The 22,011-nt window shown below is 41.5% G+C and overlaps 1 protein-coding gene across 5 annotated transcripts in view; it reads left to right on the top strand.

Annotated features, from left to right (window-relative positions):
• The first annotated feature begins 5,989 nt into the window (after nt 1–5,989).
• Nucleotides 5,990–22,011, top strand: part of PARVA (parvin alpha) — a 72,186-nt gene continuing 56,164 nt past the window's right edge. For all 5 annotated transcript variants that reach the window (XR_007766511.1, XR_007766510.1, XR_007766509.1 and 2 more), the window contains exon 1: nt 5,990–6,163. Coding sequence is in view for 2 of the 5 variants with exons in the window: in XM_050897322.1 (XP_050753279.1) it covers nt 6,028–6,163 (136 nt within the window). In the remaining 3 variants the exon portion in view is untranslated. The remainder of the gene's footprint in view (nt 6,164–22,011) is intronic.

The following is a 22,011-nucleotide window of genomic DNA, read 5'->3' as shown; positions in this document are numbered from 1 at the left end:
TGCCAATTTTCAAATTCCACTAACTTTACTTCTATTAGGTCATCTTGTTTTGTTGCTTTCTACCAGTGGGAGAGCCTTACAGAGCAAGACAACATGTTGCTCGAGATGAGAGAAGTGGATAAGCAAGATTTGGGCTTATGTTAGTGCCTGCACTGTTGTCCCCTGCTCAATGACTCTGAACTGATTGATAGTTCTCACCTCTTCAGAGGACAGATGGACAGCTGCTTCTCTTCAGAGGTCAAGGTAATTTTTGGCATAGTTGAACTGAGGTTTTTCTTCTGCTGTCATGTCTTTTCCCTTCCATCTTGTGTGCCTCAGAGACAGATGGGTGTGGTGGTGACTCCTCTGATAATACCACATGTAAGTTCTCAGGACTGCACAGGAATTACCTGCCTGCTTTATTGGAAGTAATAGGTCAAACTTTTATCCATGTTCAAAACCTTGCAGCCACATTGACTTCTCAGCTAGCTGGTCAACAGCTGGAGGACTTGGCTGGCCCAGGAGCAGAATGTGGGTAGAAATGCCACCATAGGAATTTACTGAGGCTCCCCTCCTATTCACAGCACACACAGACACACTGCTTGTCCCCTCTTCAAAAGATCATAGGTCTAAAGAAACTCAATTGGACAAGAAGTTCAGGCAAAGGATTTGGTGAGCCATTATTTGACTCAAGATCAATCCATTTGCCCCCAAGGTAAAGGAAAGCCTCACTGATTTTTAGGGTGTTTGGCCAGGTTTCTCTGGGCACAGGCAACAAACTTAGAGGTCTTGTGCTTTGAAACCTCTGCTTTTTAGTGCAATGCGTATCTGATTTCAACTAAGAATTTCACTTTAATTTAGTAGTCTCTTGCCAAAAAGATATACTTTGTTTTCTTTCTTGCTTGAGCAAGTAACAGGATGTGGCTTAGCAGACTGGAGGATTCTGTACATCTTTTAAGACTTTCCTACTGTTAAGATCTAAAGCTGTCCCTGCTGGGTTTTGCATGGACCATGCAGTTTTTGCATAGTTTAGCACGATGGGTTTGCCACTTTAGCATGCAAATGCTATCCTTGCAGTCTTCATGGCAGCCACGTCTCATGAACCTGGATCCTGGCAAATACTTCATGATGAATTAAGGTATTTGCTGGATTTCACCTAAATCTCTTTGCCTAATATTTATGAACAAATTGTGGTTTATTCTGTTGGTTCTAATGAACTATGAAAAGAGATCTGGTGGCCCTGCATGCCAGCAATGCACTTGCTGGAATATTCACATAACACAGATGTACAAAATTACAGGCACAAGTGAAGCTTATTAAGAAAAAAATCACAATATTGATTTTTTTCTAAAACTATCTCAACAAGGCCAGATGTAAATGCAAGTAAACTTGGCCTGGTACTTATAAATAACTGATTGATGGAATGACATGTTATCAGAAGCATTAAATGCCAGGATGCTGTTCTCATCTTACTGAAAAGTTTAAAACCCACTTTCTTTCCTTTGAAACTTTCCAAATAATTAATCCCTGTGACTGTATGCAACGTGTTATCTTTTGTCTTTCATGTACGTTTTTCCTCATTGCATCTTAGCCTATCTTTTTTGCTCCTTGATGTACAACAAACAATACATCATACTTTTTAAGAATCTGGTTGGAAATACTCTGATACTTTTATGAAACTCTGTTAATTTATTATTTGTTATATTATTTATTTAAACAGAAGATTCTTATCCCAAAGAAGTTACAAGTAGAGTAGAAAGCATAGCTCTGTTTTAAATTCAAGCATAAGCATATGCTCAATCTTAAATCCACCTGGTGAGCTGGAAACAAATTTATCCTCAAGTGTGAGTTTTAGATGATAGTGGCAATGAAAATTTGGAGCCCTTCTACGCCTGATACTGATGCTTTCTGCTGTTATAATGTAGCCATGCTGGGATGATCAGTCAACCCTGGGCCTGTCTTATAGGGTCTGAAATCACATGCAGGAAAGTCCTTTGGGATGTATAAACTTTCTTGTATGGGTATGGAATAAGAGATGTGGATGTAGAAATGCCAGCCAGGTATGGCTGTGCTTTAGCCTGCTCCCTGCACTGCCTCTGCTCTGCCGTGCAGAGGTGGCCCGCTGCCCACAGCCACGTGAAGAGGAGTGGGGCTTCCTGGTGAAATTTAAAAACACTTTCCTGCAGGATGGAGCTGGAGGCAGGTCATGCTCCCCAGCTTCCTGGGGTGCCAGCGTTGGCCACGGCCTTACCTCACATGAGGGAGCAGGTGCCTGGTGTGTCTTGCTCATGGACATGTGCAGGAGCACCAGGTCCTGCCAGAGCTCTTATCTCCAGGTATTTTGGGGCACTCTCGGGAAAATCCCAATCAAGAAATAGATGTTAAACGTCCATAAAGTAACCTGTATGGAAATGCCTTCTTTTCTAAGCAGGCTCTTTGAATGTGCTGTTAACTATTACTCAGGGTGGGGCGGGCATGTTCAGCAGTTAACCACGCAGAATTGGCAGGTCAATAGAAGGCTGACAAGTACTCATAAAAATAAAAAGGGTAGACTTTGGTCTAGTTCTATGCTTCCTAAAGCCTGTGAAGGTTGTTACTGTAGGCAATCACAGCAATAGCAGTAGGTCAATAGAGCACTTTTGAAAATTCCACTTCCATTCTTTAAATGACCAAATGGTCAAAAGGCTAGAGCAGAGGTATACCCAGGAAAAAAATGTTAGGAGAAAACTCTAAGACAAATGAGTAACCTATTGCACAGCCTTAACCAGCTTGGCTTCCGCAGTGCTCTTTCTTACTAGCCTAGCCTGTAGTTGGTATATTACATACCCTGCCTCTTCTGCCTCATTCGGAAAGTAAGACCCTGTTCGTCATCATTCTGAGTCCCATAGTAAAAGAAATAAAAACCAGGTGTGCATGGACAGATATGCAGGTGAATAAGAATTATTTTGAAGTAAGTGGATTTAGCCTTCTTTTATTGCCTGGCGAAAGTATATATGTGATCAGGATACAATTAATTTGAGCTACTGGTTGGCTCATCTGTAAGAACGAGGCATTGACAGGGAGCACGGTGAGAGCTCTCGTGGTCTGCTCCAGATTTCTACGTGCCAGATGCAGCGGGGCCAGCCTGAGCAGGAGCCTGCTGACTACTGTGTCCTGTGTGTGGGATCATGGAGCATGATCATGAAAGTATTCAATTAGCAAATATAAAGCAGAGCAAAAACCTAGCCAAACAAAAATCCCCACCGAATTTCTATTACTGCAGCTTTTATTTGTGGTTAAAATACTGTATAAATAAAAGCTAGGCATTTAAAACCAACATTCCTATATCTGCCATAACTTAGACCTTGTGCGTATCTATAAGGCCTTTTGTGCTGAATGCAATATTAATTTAAGGTCGTATGTCCATATATATTCCCAGATCAAAAGAAAAAAAAGTAGCATATGTAGTTCTAAATTTAAGATACAGGAAAAATAAAATGTTGTAACTATCCTCAAAGAGAAACATCATAAGTGGAGAAGCTCTGCAACAATGTTATACCCCAAGAACTGCAAATAAATTCTGAAAGAAACCCATAAAAAAACCCCCAGTAAACTTAAGTCTGTCTGTTGCTTCAGCATTATTACTTAAAGCACACAGTATTTTTGTTTCCAGATCTGATAAAGTTGATTTTAAACACATTAAGTTTCATTTAAAATTTATTTTCTCCTTGTGATGTGAAACACCCGTAGCTCATGAGGCTATTAAATAAGTAATACTGCATTTGTCATTAATTTACGTATGCTGAGTATAGTGAAATAGGAAAGAAAGATGCTGGGTCTTTTCAGCTATTTTGTGTGATACTTGGCAAACGCATGTTGAATTCTGACTTTCCCATACTGCACAACTCAGCACCCGTTACTGTTCGTGAGGTATCTGGCTTGTTCTTTCTGTCTTTAACACAAACGTAGTGGTTACAAAGGCCAGCACACTTGTGCTTGCCAAAATGCTGCCTCTTCTGCTGTGCCCACAAAATCCTGTCTTGACATCTATGTGTAGTCATTTGGGTCCAAATGGAGATTTAGTTGGGTCATTGCTGTTTGTAAATGCCACAGATTCACATGCATATAAAAAAGGGCTTGACATGTTTATTTCTCCTTCTTTTGAAATAGTCTTTTATTATGTTCTTAAAAATTATTCAAAACTGTTCATCTCCTAATCCATACACTGTGTGAGTAGCACTTCTATAAAAAGAGAATAATGCGTGAAATTCGGACTGTTCTGTAGACAACAGACGTGAGACACAATCAGTGCTACAAGCCAGAGAACAAACGTAACGAAAGGAGAGATTGTGCTAATGGCTTGGGCTCGTTCCTGCTTTTAACTGATGGCAGTATGGATGAATAAAGTTTTTCTCCAGGGCATATAGTAACTGCATGCAACAAATACGCATTGATGTCTACCCCTCATCAGCCAACCTGTGCTACCGGCTTGTAAAAACACAACAATTATTAGCCGATTTAGAAGTATCCTCATGGTAATTTCATTTCACTTATTATGCCTAATGGATAGCTAGATATTTGCATGAAGTGTGTGTGGCTTTTTGCCTGAATTGTTAATCGAGTGATTAAGTGGTAAGTGAAAGTAGTGCATCCAGATGACATTAATGCTGTTCCAGTCCTGGGTGCCTCCTGAACCAGTTACACCAAATTATCTGTTTTAAAGATACTTCTCTCTTAAGCTACTCATCTGCAAATCAAAGCAGGGTTGGTATAGGCAATCCATCATGCTAAGTCACCTTTCTTTCCCACTGCCTTTATACTGATCTGACTACACCAGTTGGTTTCTCCTGTAGAAGTGGATAAGATGATGCCTGTCTCCTCTGACCACAGATGTAGCTGAAACCTACATGCAGAAGAGCTGCTTTGCAAAATGTGCTCAAGACTGAAATGTATGTAGTAAGCTTGGACTTTAACCTACACAAACCTATTTAGTGACACTTTATTACTTTGTTAGTTCTTTTCTATCGGTGCTGACCACAGGGTGTAGCAACATCTGCCTGCAGCTGCGACCCCCCCGTCCTTCCAGAGCCTTCACTTACGAATAGTTATAGATGAATTAAGCTGCCTGAGCCCTGGTGCTGCCTGTCTATACCTGCGTTTAACTTTTGGCACCCGTGTTAACTAGCACTCCCGTGCGTGTGGTCACCTACATTGGTGCATTTGACCAACCAGCCTGAGTTAGTGACCGGCTCCACTGCAAGGCAGTGCAAAGGTGGATGGACCATGGGGCGAGGCACTGTCCTGTGCCTCAGTGTACAGCTGTGGGTCCCCCAGCTGGGAGAGGAGTGTGGCTTTCATACCGCCCTAGGGCTGCAGCCCTCCTGGAGGCCCAGCCCGGCTCCCGCTGCCAGGCTTTCCCTTCCTGGGCCTGCATGGAACACCCTTTTCCTGAGCCTGAGGGACCAGACCCCGTGGGCAACTAAAACGAGGACCCTCTGCCCATGGCTGAACCCACTAAGAAGGGGCAGGTAGGGGCGGCCGTTGGGCTGAGGAGGGGAGGCTGTTGGGCGGCCATTGCGCTGAGGAGGGGGCCGTTGAGCGGGGGGGGGGCGGACATTGGGCTGAGGAGGGGGCTGGTGGGCTGGGGGCATGGCGCGGCCGTTGGGCTGGGGGGGAGCGTTGAGCTGGAGGAGGGGGGCGTTGGGTGGCCGTTGGGCTGAGGGGGGGGTTGCGACCGTTGGGCTGAAGGAGGGGGAGGTTGGGCGTTGGGCGGCCGTTGGGCTGAGGGGAGGGGAGGCGTTGGGCTGAGGCAGGGGCCGTTGGGCTGAGGAGGGGGCTGGCGGCGGGAGCCGTGCGAGGGGAGAGGGCCCTCCCCGGCGGGCGCCGAGCGGGCGGGAGGGCGGGCGGGAGGGGAGGGAAGGAGCGGGAGAGCCGGGAGAGCGGAGCAGGAGCTGCCTCAAATGCTTGAAATAATTCCGCTTCCGTTCAGAGCCGGGAGCAGCCTCCCACGGCATCGGGGCCTCGGACCCGTCTCCTCCATCCCCGAGCGCCGGCAGCGGCTGGGCCATCATGGCAACCTCTCCCCAGAAGTCCCCTTCTTCCCCCAAGTCCCCCACCCCTAAATCTCCCCCGTCCAGAAAGAAAGATGACTCCTTCCTGGGCAAGCTCGGCGGCACGCTGGCGAGGAGGAAAAAAGCCAAAGAAGGTAAAAATTACAGGTTTGCACGTTTCCTGGGAGTTACCTAAAAATGGGGGTGGGTGGGGGAGGAGGAGGAGGAGACGGGGAGAGGAAAAGGCTCTGGGGAGCGGGAGGAAGGGGCTGACTGGGGGAGGACGTGCGGGGTGGGGTGGGCAGGCGAGCAGCGAGGGAGGAGCGCGCCGCCTTGTCCCCGCGGCTTCGCCGGGACCGGGCGGGGGCCGCGGCTCCTCTCCCCGGTGCCGGCGGGGAAGCGCGGGCGGGCGCCGCCGAGAGACACCCCTCTCCGCCGCTAACGGCCCCCCGCGCCGGGGCGGGCTGTGCGCTGCGGCCGAGGCGGGCCCGCCGCACCGCGGGCCGGGCGGGGGCGGGGAGCCGCGGAGCTCGGGCCGGGTGAGCGGTGCCCCCCGTGTGGGGGGCAGTGCTGAGCTCGTACCGCGGGACAGGGTCAGAGAGGGGCAGGACAAGGACGGACTGGGGTGCCCGGGCTGGAGAAGGGGAGCGTTTCCCCGCAGTAGGTGAAGCGCTCCGGCGGGCGAGGGCCGCGGCGGCCTGCGGGCCCGCCAGGCCTCCGGGCCCGAGCGCCTGGCAGCTCCGCGCAGCTGGGGAGGGCCTGGGGCTTGTCCAGGTTGCGGGCACCGCACGCCTCGGCCGTGCCTCGCAGCCCATCAGGAGTACTTGCCTTTTAAATTGTGATGCAAAACCCCAAAAACTTGATGCTCAAATCCTCTTTGACTCGTAATGTGTTGCTCTATGTTGGTGTATAGCATGGTCAATACAGATTGCTCTGAGAAACCAGTGTAATGCACGCAACTGATTTAATGTTTTTAATACTAATTGTTCTTCAGAAGCTTAAAACTTAACTTGATTATTCTTTTACTAAGCAAAAAACCTTTGCCTCATGACAGTGGACCTTTGAAGAACACCGAGCATGTACAACAGTCTGGTTCTTTGTCCATACATGTGAATTAACATCCACCCCCTACTGAATTTGCCTATTTAAAATCCTGTGAGACAGAGAATTGGAATTTAACCTCACTCACCCATCACTTTCACAGCTGATGTTAATTTAAATACAATGCAAACAGAGCCAAAGTAACAGTTACTTCAAAACAGTTTTTCAAGCAATGTTCATTGCTTGCAAGTGTGAAGAAGGATATTATGCTCAGCAGACCCTTGCTTCTGATGTGCACATGGGTGATGAAACTAGCCACAGTATTTCGGAGTAGCACCAGTGCTGTGGACAAGGGTGATATGACTTTGGCAAGTACAGCCCCTCATTCTGTAACTACCATGTTGTCTTTCTGAGATGCATGGTCTTGCTTTTCAATTAAAATGCATGTTGCATGATTGTGCTCACATTATTTGGCTTTTTCTGGTCATTGGAAGATGGTCTTCCAAAAGACGACTTCTGGTCATCCCAGAAGTTGATGAAATAGTAAATAATGGCAAACTTTATTAGTTACCCACTTTGTTATATTATTCTGTTAGCGTATTCATAAATATTAGCAGCAAAGAACTAGCAACAATTTTCTGTGATGAGTCTATATGGTAGGTATGTTTAGAGATCTTTAATTTAGCCTATTTGTAGTAGATTTAGTATGTCCAGTATTATTATTAAACAATGCTATTTTTCTCAGTGATAGATATTGTTAAGTTAGAAATCTCCAGCAAACTGTTAGAGGCAGCAGTTACTTCTTGTTACTTCTATGTCTGCACCTGTCATTTCATTATCTTATCATGTTGATATTTACCCTTTTGAAATTTTGGAACAACATTAGTGTTGTCCTTGTCCTTTGTGTTTCCCAATTTTCTGAAGTCTATTTAAAAATAGCAGTGGTTTGGAGATTTTTTTTTTTTTTTTAACTTTATGAGGAGTTTGTTGTTTGCTGATGGAAGAACAAGTATTTTATTAAATTCACCTTAACATCCTTCTTACTTCTGCATGTATTTGTCACATTTCTTTAGTGGAAGCACATGTAGAGATGAGATTGATACTATGCTATCTTGTTTGTTTGTTTGTTTGTTTGTTTGTTTTTAGCAGATTCAAATGGCTTTAAAGCTGGTAAATCCTTACTGTGAAGGCTGTCTTCTTCATGCTTCCTAATCTTTCCTCCACTAGAAATAAATATGGGTTTGCAAACTATTAATGAGTCACCTTGTTTCTTGCAGGCTATGACACACATGGGTTCCATCTTAAATTGTGCTGCCACAGTTTGTAGGGCTGTAGGTGTATTTGAAGTCTAGCTGGGAACTTCATATAGGAGGTCAGATTGCTTGTTCATCTAGGCTCTGTTCTTTGATTTTTACCTTCTTTAATCAACCTATCTAGTGGCAGGTTTCCTGTAGAGACAGGTCTCAGTCATAGGAGTGCACATGGTTATTCAACAGTTAACACACATAATGTACTAGAAAATTTTCAAGTAGAAGTCATAGGCATTTGAAAAAAAAAGAGGTTTTTTTTCTACTGGCCATGTTTAGGCCTTCAACTTTTGTAAACTAGAATGAAGTACTCTTAGGGGGCACCTTTATTCTTTCTTCATATTTTTTGTAGAACATCAGGATCTATCCTCTAATCCAGTTTGTTAGTCTGATATAGATATCTACCCCATTTTGTTGTGAATGTTGATCTCTAAATATGATGAACTGTTAGTAGCTCTTTAGATATAATGCTGTGGTTTTTTCTGTATAGAGTATTCATTTCCCCTTTTACCTACTTAGTCTTGTACTTTATGATTTTACTATTCCAGTAGAGTAAATCCACGTTCTGGATTTCACCTAGGTCAATATTTGCTCATGAGGCAACAATTCTGATTATTCCAAGTTATTGTTATCTTTAATGTATGGGCAGTAGAACAAGTATTCTTCTTTTAGATGAATGTAGACTATGCAGAAGATGCCTCTGTCATCCCAGTTTCCTGATCAACTGGGTTATAGACATGGCTAGAGCTACTATGGCTTTTTTCCCAACCTGCGCATCCTCAGGGGCTACCAAGGGGCTGCTGCACACACGTTTCTGTTTTGTTCCTCTGCTGCATGCCCCCCTGTTTGTGTTAAGCCAGACCATGCTCAGGGTACACACCTGGAATCAAAAACTCAGGAGCATACCTTGGTCTTACAGCTTAGCAATAGGTCAAGAAAGTCAGTGGGACTTGGTGCGCTTATGATAAATAAGGGGCAACTGAAAATTTCCCTATCTTTCAGTTGGTATAAGTTCTGCTGTTACATAGAGGACAGAAACTTACTGATTTGCTTCGGTATTTTACCACAAGGGCTAAGAATTGGTGTTTTTAAATAATGCAAAAATGTTTTATCTCTTGTAGGGAGTATACTATTTACATTTTAGTACTATCTGTGTTATAAATGTAGTTAACTGTTGTAGATGATACATCATTACACATATATGGGTTTTGTATTTTTGCCATCAACAGGCATTTTAATCATTGTCAAAATGGTATTTTTATATATTGCAACAATAGAGCCAGTGCCAAAATGCTCCACCAAATGAAAATCCATTAGGATCTGAAGTGACATTATGGTGAAGAGTAATGCAGATTATTTATAAAGAGAGTAAAGTCTCTGTAGTTTTAGATGTAGCAAAAGTAGTTTATAATACAATATAAAGTGGATTTTCTGTAATAACATTAATTTATATGTATAAATATATATAAAAATGTATAGCAAGCCTTTCCTTATGAACTTTGAAGTTCTTGGCAATGGTAAGTATTCCACCCATGTTAGAGATGAGAATAGTCTAGACAAGTGAAATGAATTCTCTAATATCATAGTACAAGTTGTTGACTGAAACAAAGCGAGTAACCAGAGATACTGTTACTTGAGATATCACACGTGATGTAAGCAGGGATTAGTCATACCTTAAGACATATGTTAATCTGGAAAATACGTTGTCATTAAATATTAGAGAATATTTCATAAAATCTGAAATTTGGAGCTCAAATTTGCTTGTGTTGTCATCTGTCATGTAGGGTCTTAGCCTGGTTTCTGTTTACAGTATCTCATCACCATTGGTGTAATTCAAGGATAAGAACAGTGTACCTTAGTCTTTCCTGTGAGAGCATGAGCAGCTGCATTTTTAAATAGTGTATAAATTCTGTTAAGGTAAAAAAAATTACAAATTATTAAATATGTTTGGAATTAAATATAATTAGCTTTTTATAGAATAACATTGTGAGATAATACTAGAATATTTGATGACCTGTTTACAACTGAACTGTTGTATGTCAAAATTATTTGTAGTTTATAGTAAGATTCCATCCCTTTCATTCCTGAAAAGCATTCAAAGACTGAGCCACCCCATATGCGCTACTGGAGGATTCCAGTCCTTATCTAGCAGGAGTTAAGATGCATGGTGGAGCTCATTGTATTAGCAAAAACCAACCACAAATTAAAATTTTTTGTAAGCTCCTTATAGTAGTCTGCACTGTGTACTAAACATATCTTTATACAAGTGCAAGGAGAGAACAGAATGACCCCTTTTTTTTTTAGATGTAGGGGTGTGTGTTGTGTTATCTTATGAATTTTTCATGGTGGGTTCAGTAAGGTCATGTGTGATTGTCCTTGAATTTTCCTGGCCTGGCAATTATAGACACAGAAATTTCACTCCTCCTAATTCTCCGCCTTAGTGGAGAATCTTAAGAATTGGCCCCTGACATGCTAATAAATCTGTGACACATTTGGGAATGGAGAGCAAAGTTCAGAATTGCTTAAATTGCGCAGGAGCAGATGGGAAACAGGCAGCTTGGACCCATGAATTTGGTAGAGAGCAATTACTGCTCATTGTACGGGCTCAGTCGGTTTTCCAATTGATATGACATCAATTTCAGTAATTTGACTGCTCTTCTGCCTAGTTTATTTGGTGTTGATGGGCAGGAGAAAGAATTAATTTTCTCCTAGCTTCCACTTATGATATTTCTTCTTTTTCTTTTGTATGTCTTGTTTTGATTTAATTTTGGTATGTGAGGTCACAGTAGGCTGTATTCTCTGTATGCCTAAGGGAAGAGTATGTTAACAGTGTAAAATATTGTAGATTCTGCTATTTCTTGATAATAACCTTAAATTTCTTAAGCTTTACTTTGTTGCCATCATGCATTTCACAGAATAATATGAAATCAGAACAAATTAAAAATACAAATTAAGAATAAGTGTAGGGTGATGAGAGCTTTTCAGGTGTTTTAAGTAAAATTTTTGTCTTTCTGGAGTCCATGACTAAAATGCCTTGTTGTGTGACTCACTGACAGAGAGATCATGCCTTGGTCTGGCTATGGGCATTTTACTGTGAAAGAAATTTATTTCTTGGTATACAAGAAGTGTTCTGCTGAATTTTAGTTGACATATTTGAATTATTTTCTTTGGACCTGTTTCTGCAACTTGTTTTTGAGTAATGCGCTACTGGTGCAAAGCACTATTTTTTTCATGTCAGTAGACTTCTGTTTTGGTTGTCTGTTTCTCATGTGAGCGATTCTAGACTAGCTTAAATGCTTTGCAGGCTTTTTCTTTTCTACTGCTCTCACCTGATACTGTATTTAAAATGCAGACGAAGCTGAAAGAAGAACTGATATATGTCCTCCCGTCATATTTGCTAATATGTAGTGCAAACGATGAAAATGGGCCACTGAATGCTAATTTCATACTGGTGCTTTGAAGACAGCATATAGTGTTTTCTATGAAAAGGAAATGGCATAGGGAAGGTTTTATCCTCGCTCTTATATCAGTACTTTTGAATTTCTGTCTTTTACTGCAGCATATCAGTACATCGACCCTAGGCCTTCTTGTGCTATCAGAATAGCTGAACAGCTGTTTTTGATGTCTGACATAATGCACTTTACCTCCAACCTTAGTGCAGAGCAACTGAAATGTGCTTATAATCTTTCCCCTATATACTGTGTTACATATTCCCATGTCCCTGGTGTACTGCCACAGGTGCATCATAGACAGCTGCGTAGCTGATGCTGGACAAAACCTGTTAGTACCACCATTGAAATAATTATTGCCTTGGAGCAAGTTCTGTTAAGCAGATACAATACTTCTGTTAAGTGGAAGGAACGTGGAAAGCGAAAAGAAAAAGGGAAGACTCACCTGCTTTTTTTGTTGTCATTTCATTGCTATGAGCCTTCTGAGCACATCTACATGTATGAAAGGAAGAGAAACTACTCAAGAGGAGAGCATTGGGTTTTTGTTTCTATCCTTTGAATCCAAATTGTCAGGGGATATCTGGGGAGGCCTCTGCTCTGACTGTTGAAGGGATTGCTCACTAGAAAGAAAGATAATTGCCTTTGAAACGCTTCTGTCAGCGTAGACGGAACACCCAACTGTTGCTTATGCTGTGATGGCAATAGCCCTCCAGATGCAACTCTCAGGCATATATGTAAATGACAGCTCCGACATGCTTGAAGCTGTTTGTCATCTGTCAAGCCGTGCTGTGCTGGGTTTGTGCGAGTGAAAGGGTAACTGCCATAGCCTTTGATAGCTTTTGGGTCTGTCTCTCTCTTGCCTTCCTGCCTCTTCTTTCCACAAGTGCTGCTCTCTGCAATAAACAAACTAATCAGCACTGTTAGCTGTTATCTGTAAGACAGTGTTAAGCATCTATTACTGTTTATATGTGGCTAAATCGAGGGCCAGGCCCTGTTACGCTAAGCACTATACTTTCACAGTGTGAAGAGCCCCTGCATGCAATAATTTGCAACCTAGAGCTCTTTATCTGTATATCTTGCATATTTTTCTGGCTTTTTTCCTCCTTTTAACATTATTTCTGGCATTTCAGTTTTGCTAGGACTCAGGATCTCATTTGGAATTTTATCTAGTGCATTTTCTCTTTGTTTTTGGTTTCAACAGACTTTTTTTTTCTTTTTTCTTTTTTTTTAATAGACTGGCTCTGATTGTTTCAGAGAAAGATATGAAAATATTACCTGTGAATGCATTTCTGAATCTCAGAAGTCACAGGTAACCCTAAAATTATTCTAAAAAATTCATTGTTTTAACTAAATATTCATGTAGGGCCCAGTCCAATTATGCTTCGTCCATGTGTTTCATCTACAGCAATCAAATGTGTAGGAATGTGTGAGTCACAGATGCCTGCATTTTTGCCAGACAGGTTATTGAGTCTATATCCAGAGGTATCCTGTCATGGTAGAGCTGAGCATGTCAGTGCCTGCTTTATGTGAATGTCTCCTAGCATGCGTAAACATATGTGAAGGGGTTAGATCATATAGGATTGTAAAACCTAGGATACATAAAATGCGCTGACAGCGTTGAGATTAGCACAAAACATGACACTGCCTACCTCTCCTCTGCCAGAGAGGAGGCAAAGGAGCCTGTGGCAGTGTCTCACTGGAGGCGGGGGGACCCATGCATGCAGTAGGGGATGTGTACGAAGAGGACACAGAGCCAGGCTCTCCTGCCTGTTCCCACAAGAGCACCCCCAATTGTTAAGTACATCCAGTTGCTTTTGAACTAGCTAAAGTGACACAGAATTTTTTTTTTTTACTCTATGTATGATTAAATTCTGAAACATTGCTATAGGATGTTTTGGATGCCAGAAATATTTTTAAAAGGGAAGGGGGGCTAAAAGTGGGTCTGCGTGGATTCTAGATGAAAAAAAAAAAAATGTGTACAGTGGCCCACATGCGAATCATGTAGGCCATCATAGAAATTTCAGATTCAGAAATCATGAAATACCTATCATGAAATCCACAGCCATTAGGAAGCTTATACCAAGGGAAAAAATTCTGTTGGTTTGCCTTTCCCTGTTTGTATTGTTAAGAATGCATTTCTGCCAGGGGCCAGCACCTTGGGCTTTGATCTGCTGTTCTGACCCAGTACGGCCATTAATTCTGTTGTTCTCTGATTACCTGCATGTGGGCATAGAGGCACTGAACTCTGTCTTTGCATTTGACTTCCAAAAGCAACCTTAGATTATGTGGGCCAGTCAGCTGCTACAGAAGTATGCCTTTTATCTCCTATGTTTTTCCCATTTGAGTAGTTTCTTCATCATCTGAGCCTATAGGTTCCATACAGGATAAAACTAAACATGCATGGAATGGGTAAAAGGAAGGGGGGTGGTGAAGAGGAGCAGAGCAGCAGAGCAAGGGGTCTGGCTGCAGAAAGCAGCTGCTCTCTGAGGTGCTGCTGGGCTGGGAGGAGGGACAGGGCTGGAAGGCAGGGGGAGGGAGGATGTCTGCCCATAAGGCTGTGTCCATCCCTTCCTTTCCTCTCTTCAGCAGCAGCTGCTCCCCTCCTCTCCTTGCACTGCCATGGTCGCAGTGGTTACTGCTGAGCTCTTTAGGGTGCTGTGAGCAGCCATAGATGAGGGTGCCTGGTGGTTTGGCAGTGCTTGTTGCTACAGCAGCTGTTTCCCGTCTGTGGGGAAGGGGTGGTGGCCACAAGCTGCCAGCTGGACCATGCTATCATAGAGACTGACAAGCTTGGGTTTGCAGAATTACTGAATAGTTATGGTTGGAAAGGACCTCTGGAGATCATCTAAAGATTCAGGTGTCTGATGGTTCAGGATCTCAACTGAGGGAAGGTGGACTGGTCTGGCCCACCAAGCTTGTACCTCTGACTGGCCAGGTGTGATGAAGGCATGGTGACAGCATACTCTGTCAGTTCTTTTCAGTATCTGCTGTAGTTGGCTACATGCATAGCAATTATCTAGATGAAAGGTAAAAAAGGTTAAAGTGGTGAAGTAAAATCAGTATTAAACAAGTGGTTGAATAGCCTCCAGTGCTTCCAAATTATAGGACAGAGCCATGGAAAGAAGAAAAAAACCAGCTAGAGACCAGCTCAGACTGATGTACCTTTGTTTCAATGTTAATTTCTTCTTTATATCTCCAGATTTAAAATATGCTATCCCTGATATCAGACTCATAAGAACATGCATCCAGTTTTCAACATGAAGGTGAATATAACCAAGTGAAGCTGTAGAAGAGAGTAAATATGAAGTTCTCATTTTCATCCTCAGTAAAGTGAGTGTGCTGTCAAGAGAATCTGTAGTTTTAGAACTCTTAATGTTTCCCTTAGCATTTAAGGAATCTGCCCTGAAGGTAAGAGAAGACCAAGAGACCAAGGCTCTGACCAAGAGAAAAGTTCTCACTGGGTTTGATTACTGCTTGTGGGTTTCTACATCTTCTGTAACCCTTCAGCTTAAAGGCAGCTTCCTGTAAGTACAGGTCTGTGCTTCTGTGACTCTCCCTTGGACAGAATCTCTGAGATATATCCTACTTTTTCTTTTCCCTCTTTAATACCTTCCACAACCATTAAACCATGCCCTCCCTGCTGACCGAATAGTTTAATACTGGGCTCTCTGCCTTTCCCACTGAGATTAAGATAAGGACAGTCCAGTTCTTTTGTTACTTCACTGTATCTGAGATCAAGTGCTTCCTAGTAACTTAATCCACAGAGTTTTGCAGTCTTTTTCAGCAAAATGCTGATGTTGTTGAAGATGAAATCAGCAGTTGTAGGGGCACAGTTCTTTGCAAAGTGAAACTTTAGAAAAGCAGTGGTTGAGGTGTACCTAAAATATTGTTGCTTTTCCATCTGCTGCTTCTGTCCTCTTCCTTTTCTTCCCGACACCAGTTCCTATTAAAGTATATGGTGCTGTTGACTTGTATCCCTAATGATAGGCTATTTCCTTAGGTAAACTGCAGGCAAAACCAAAAAGAGATGACCCTTGAAAGGACAGTTAACAATGCAGTAGGTGCAGTCAGTGCTGTGCTGGAAGCAGTGTGATGCCATTTTGCGTGAGAGAGGATGAGCTGGAAGGCAGGATATTTTGCAGTGCTTCACATTTTCACTTGCAGCTCTTCCAAATGCAGGGCTGGGGTGGGGCTGAAGGCTTAGCTTCCTCTCTGTGTATTCCTTGTGCCTTCTACAGCTCGTAGTAGTTCTGTGCTTCTTTTGAGTATGTAGCTGTACTCAGACCACTGAGTAGCAAGGCACTCAGAGCCTTGCTCTTTATATGTATTGTCATACATTTTCTGTTTGGTGTGCTAATACTTATTAATAGATAACGTTACTTGGTTTGAATACCCTTGTCCCTCTTGGGATTGGGTGTGTATGTGTGTGTTGAGTGCGCCAGTGAGTTAATTCACTTTGGTGACCAGACTGAAATACAAACAAAAGATATCTTGGACCAAAAGCAAAATCAGATCAGCAGCCTTATATGAATCCTTAGTCTACCATGCAACTACCCCTTGACAACCTGTGCTCAGGCCAGACAAAACCAAGGGCCAGAAAAAAAAAGAAAAACAGGGATGTGACTGGTCAAGAGTGAGTTGTATTGGCAGAGCTGTATTAGGAAGATTAGCCACCATCTGTTCATCCGAATCCTGCACCTGGCTCTAGACTGTGCCACTGTTCAACCAAGTGATGATCTTACTCAAAATATTAAAGAATTGCAGGGTTAAGTAACAAGGCTCTACAGTCTCCCAAATGTTCTGCTTTCCTTTTAGTTTTGTAGTAGTCTCTGTGAAATAATTGCATGTGGTGCTATCAAACGTTCTTATCATATATGTGGATTTAATACAAAATCAGAGAGAGCACATTGGTCATGAGTTAGCAATACTGCTTTTCTTTTAGTCTTTGCACTTCTCTTCCTGACTTCTTATTGACGTTTGTGTTAAGCACCACATAGTGTACTATGGTTGACAATATCTTTCTCATCTTGTTTTTCTTAGATGATTATTTTTGCAAAAGAAAACACCTGGAATATGTATTTCTGTGAGTCATTCTTGGTAGTTGTAGTCATGGTTAAGTCGTTTTGGCTTCTCTGATTTCTGTTTAGCATAGAGCTGATTCTGTTCTTTTCCCTTCCTGTGGAGTGATAGAGCAGTCTATGGCACTGACCCAGTGGTGGGTGAGATTAACCTTTATTCATAGTGAAACCTATGAAATTCCACTTGGAAAAAGAGACTTTAGTCAGGGTGGTAGGAGAGGGGGTGCAACAATTGTCAGTGACCACTGCTCCCCTTCAGAAGCTCTGAGCAGAGACTGAAGGGCGTGGTAGAGTGAGGAGCAGCTGTTCATCTCCAGACTGGCAGAGATTTCCCAGACATGAACATACAATCTCATACTGCAAAAGCTTTGAAAGCATCAAAAATCCTAAATGTAGTCTAAACATTATAATTTCCTGAATGTTTCTTTAGTATAGGGCTCATCATTTTTTAATGGCATGTGTGTTCACAAGAAGAAAAATTGGTCACCACATCTTTGGTATTTGTACTGAAGTCTCATGTAGTACTTGAATCTCTTTTGCCTGCCTTTGCATGCAGTAAGACAACTTTTAAGTGCTCTAATTAGAGCTGGCCTCTTGGCTTTGGTGGCTGCAGCAGTGCACAAGCAAACAATCAGGTGAAGTTAACTATGCTAGAAACAGAATGGAGAAAGGGAGTTGTGAAATAACTTTTTTCATATGTGTTTTTCTGTATTATCCTTTGGAGACACCAGCTTTTTCCATTAGCCATGTTTGTTTGGTCGTTTTCATATAGTCCTTTCCTGTGTTCATGTCTACTAAAAATATGTAAAGCTCCATGTTATCAGTGATGTTCAATAGGTAGACTTCAACATAGCCCTTTTCGGATAGTGTGCAGGTAATGACTGCTGGTTTCTTTTATGTTAGGACTTAATACTCCAGCTTCTCATTTATTGCAGAGGCAAAATGTAAGTTGCTTCTTATGGCCTGGCTGTGGGCTTTCTGATCCTAGCTTCTAAGAGGTGCACATTATTTTGTCAGTGCTGTCCTGCCAGTTGTACCTGCACTTCTTTAGCTTACGATTGATTGTTTCCCTGGAATTACAGACAGTGAGACTTGGGTGTTAAGCAATCATAGGGCTATGGTGGACCACCTTTCTGGCTCAGCAAACAAGCAGGTGTCATACTTTGCAAACAGATGGACAGGAATACAGGCAGCCTAGAGAGCACGTGTGCAGTAAGGTCAGAATTTCCCAGACAAGAATGTCTAAATTGCTGTGCCCTACTTATCCAACTGTGAGCTGGATTAATGAAAGGAGAGTTTAGACAGAGAAGTACTTTGGGTACATTTAGTGAGAGAAGAGAGAGATGTTTTCTTTTGTATCTGTACAGGTGGTCCTTTTGAAGCAAGCCAAAATAAGCTTCCTCACCTGGGTAACGGCCTGAATAGGTTGGCAGGGTGTGAATCCATTTTCAATGTATGTAAAGAAAAGTGTAACAGTTTGCCAGTGTACAGCCTTTCATTTATTTTTTCTTAATAAGTTTCTTCGGCCATTGAGTTAGACTGAGGCCTAATAATTTTTTTTCTTTTAACCGTAGGCGGTTCTAAAGCAGCAAACTATTAATAGTGAAATATTGGTTTAGAAGAACACTAATGCACAGGGGATTCTAGAGCAAACGAGGCAATGCTGTCAATGGTTCAGATTGTTCTTAATTACAATAATGGCATTATAGGAGCTGCAGTTGCTGTCGGGCACAAAAGAAGATAATGATAATGTCAGAGTGCTCAGAGTAAATGCAGTATAATGTATTGCAGTACTGGATTCAAAAGATGATATGCCTAACTTGTCGTCAAAGTGCATGAAGAAGAAGAATGGTAAAAGACCAGAACAGTTTTTGTTGTAACTGTGTAGTTCAGGGTTGTGGGTTTTGTGGTTTTTTTTTTTTTTGTGGCCTATGCTTTCAGGCTCAAGAAGAAATGTCAGGTCTCATGTGTTTAAATGATGTGTATCAATTTTACTAGAAGGTGTGATCACATCTGTCCTCCCCACTTGGACTAAAGAAAATCACCCTTGCTTTGAGAAGGAAAGGAAATATGTATTGGCTCAGTACTCTCATACCCTCAACACATTTGATATTGATCCTGTTAGAATAAAAGAACATGAATATGGTAGATTTGGCCCTGAGTCAGAATTTGCCCCAGTAGCCTCTGGAAATATGTCGAGATCTATTTGATGCATGTGATCCCTATTTTATAACGAGACAAAAAAAATTCAACTCTGAGTTTTGGGGATCTTTCAAAGCTGGATTTGAATTTTATGGCTAGAGGCCAAATCTGTACTGTAGCACTTGTAAACATTTTAAGGCCGTATGCTGTGCACTCAAATTCATTACTGTAGATGAAGACACTTTACTGTTTTACTGCAAAATAAAACATGCAGCAAAGCAGCTCATGGTCTGGGACTCTTGTCACTGCTTTGTTATAATTCTCAATTATAGGTAAGAACAGATAATAAACTGGGAAGTAGTGGTGGTGTTCCTCATTATACCAGGAGTGTTCAAAGTGACTTAGTGTCTTGCATACTTCCTAAAAAGTGGTGGGTTGGATTGGAAAAAAATAATCAGCATCCAGTTAATTTGCATCTTTATTATTTTGTTCATGTTTAACTGACTTGAAACAGTTACTCACAAATGAATCATGTTTAACTGACTTGAAACAGTTACTCACAAACGAAACAATTTATATAGAATCCAAATAAATATTTTTTAGGAGTTGTTGTCTCATGCACAGAATGCCAGTATGCTTTGTAAATAAAAATTTTCCTAGATGGACAGCAGGGTGCAGGTGCTCTATAGGGCACAAGGTGGCTCCAGTTCACGAGGAAAGCTGGCGTGAGCGGGGTAAGTGCCAGGAATTAGTTCACAGGAATCAGCCAGAAGTGTGTCAGAATGGAGCTCAGCATTTCGCTGTATTGCACGTCTGGTATTTTGAATATGAACTGAATCTTAATGGGTCTTTGGAAGAAGACTGTGTCTAGTCTTAGAGTAGGACTAGTAAATTTAGATTGCATTTTGCATCTCGTATTTCATTTTTGAAGGAGTTACCCCAGTGGATGTTATCAGATGTTCTGAGCTAAGTTGCTTTTGTCCGAGTAAAAGGTAACAACTCTGTGCAGAACAGCATTCCCAGGGTAAGCTATGGAGAAAACAGTTGGTGTGTACAGTAAGAGCAGAACTGTAAACTAGGCAGAGGATAAAACAGAGATTCAAAGGTTCATGAGAGAGGTTTTTATCAAGCAGGTTGTTAAAATTTAATGGGTAGAGGAGAGAACAGAGTAATTTGATAAGAAAATCCCATATTATAACCAAACTTAATAAAAAATGCTTTGTGTCTGTTGTTGGTCTTGCACTCTGTAACAACAGCATTTTTGTTTTCAGAGTCTCTTAGAAGTTAATTGTCCATTTCTATTTCCAACATAATAATAGCTGCTAATAGTCTGCCCTTACACAGAACATCTTCATCTGAGTGTTTCTAAACACCTGAGAATTTTTGAGTGAGGACAGAAAAGGAGGAATGTTTGTTCTATCCGTACCATCTGCTTGGGGCAACCGAGGCAGAAAAAGCTGAATTGAGTTGATTTACTCATGTGATCTTCTGCAGGGTAAGAAGTGGAAATGAGTAGTGGTCTCCTAATTTCAGTGTTTAGTCTTGCTCCATTATGTAGTGCTTTGTACCATTCACAGTTTTTGTTGTTTTTTTAACACTCTGTTGCATGTCTTGATATGGTTTAGATTTTTGTATGAAACAACTTTAGACTGTTTTTTTGTTTTGTTTTGTTGTTAACAGCAGCTCATCTGGTGTTTAATTTTTTTGTTTGTGTGAACTAGGCAGAAGTTTTCTGTGTTTTTTCATTTTTTCATTTGCTTTACATACTGTTGCAGCAGGCATTATATTAGATAAATATATGAAGAAATAGCATTTCTTAATGTGATCTTTGCCTCTATCCCAAAGAAGGAGGATTTGGTTAAGAGGTTTAAGCTGTTTTACTTAATAATAATCTTTCTCAAAGTAATGTCAGGTGTTAAAACAAATTTATAAATCTAACTTTGCCACATTATTTATTTTAAAAGTCTTGAGGCTTATAGTTTTCCTCTCTAACATCTAATGTTAAATACAGCAAAACAGATTAGGTACAAGACCTACGTAGAGTTAATATTAAAAATACAATAGTGCAAAGCACCATTTTGACTTAGTAGATTCTCTGTATTTTCAGTTTTACAAATGAATTTTATCAAAAGTTAACTGTGGGCATGATTGCAATTAGTAACTCCCCATATTAGATCTAATCCCTTTGTTCTTCATTCAGAGAGAACACCCATTAGGTCAAAGAAAGTTTTGACTGAATAAGGAATTACAACAACTGGCTCTAGTTTTAGTACATATAGGGCCAGATTGTGGTTCACGGCCAGCTTAAAAGTGTACAGCTCCAGTCATCCCAGATCTTGTGCATAATAGGCAGATCCTTCACACTATTATGACGATACTTTATTAACATGTCAAATACAGAAGAAAAAAACCTGACAATTTTATGGCTGCTCAGAATCTTATTAGCATGTCTTAATGTTTTGTGTTTCTGAGCTGAAATTATGCAAATATGACTTCAAAAACATTTCCCTGTTTTCATGAGAGAGTGAAGAAAATAGAAGTAATAAAAAATTGGAATTAAATACTCGAATAGTTTGGCCAATTAATAAATCTGCAGTTGCAGAATAGAAGGTCTGTGGGCTGGAGCTGGCTCTTAACTTAATGTTAACTTACATTTAATTAGCCAGACCAGATGGAAGCTGGCTAAGCTTCGCATGAAGGCTTGTGGGAAAAAGACATAATCTTCCATTTTGTCAAAGGAACTAATACCACAGATTAAAGGTCGGTGTTCTTTTCAGAATTTAAAGAGTGGATGCATAGTGGCTGATGGCAAGAAACAGCAAGGGCGCTAACAAATTAGCTTAACCCCTAGATGACTAGTATACCAGCTCTGCTTCATTTGATTCCCCAGTTCAAACCATTGGTCTCCAGTTTCAGTAATAAATCCCAGAGAGATAAGAATGTCTGTAAATTTTAGTATTATGTCAGGAAAGTAGAGTCATATGTA

The sequence above is a fragment of the Gymnogyps californianus genome, chromosome 5 (assembly GCF_018139145.2).
Source record: "Gymnogyps californianus isolate 813 chromosome 5, ASM1813914v2, whole genome shotgun sequence".
NCBI classification, from domain to species: domain Eukaryota; kingdom Metazoa; phylum Chordata; class Aves; order Accipitriformes; family Cathartidae; genus Gymnogyps; species Gymnogyps californianus.
The sequence above is the reverse complement of the archived record's forward strand: the minus strand, read 5'-3'. Positions and strand labels throughout refer to the sequence as shown.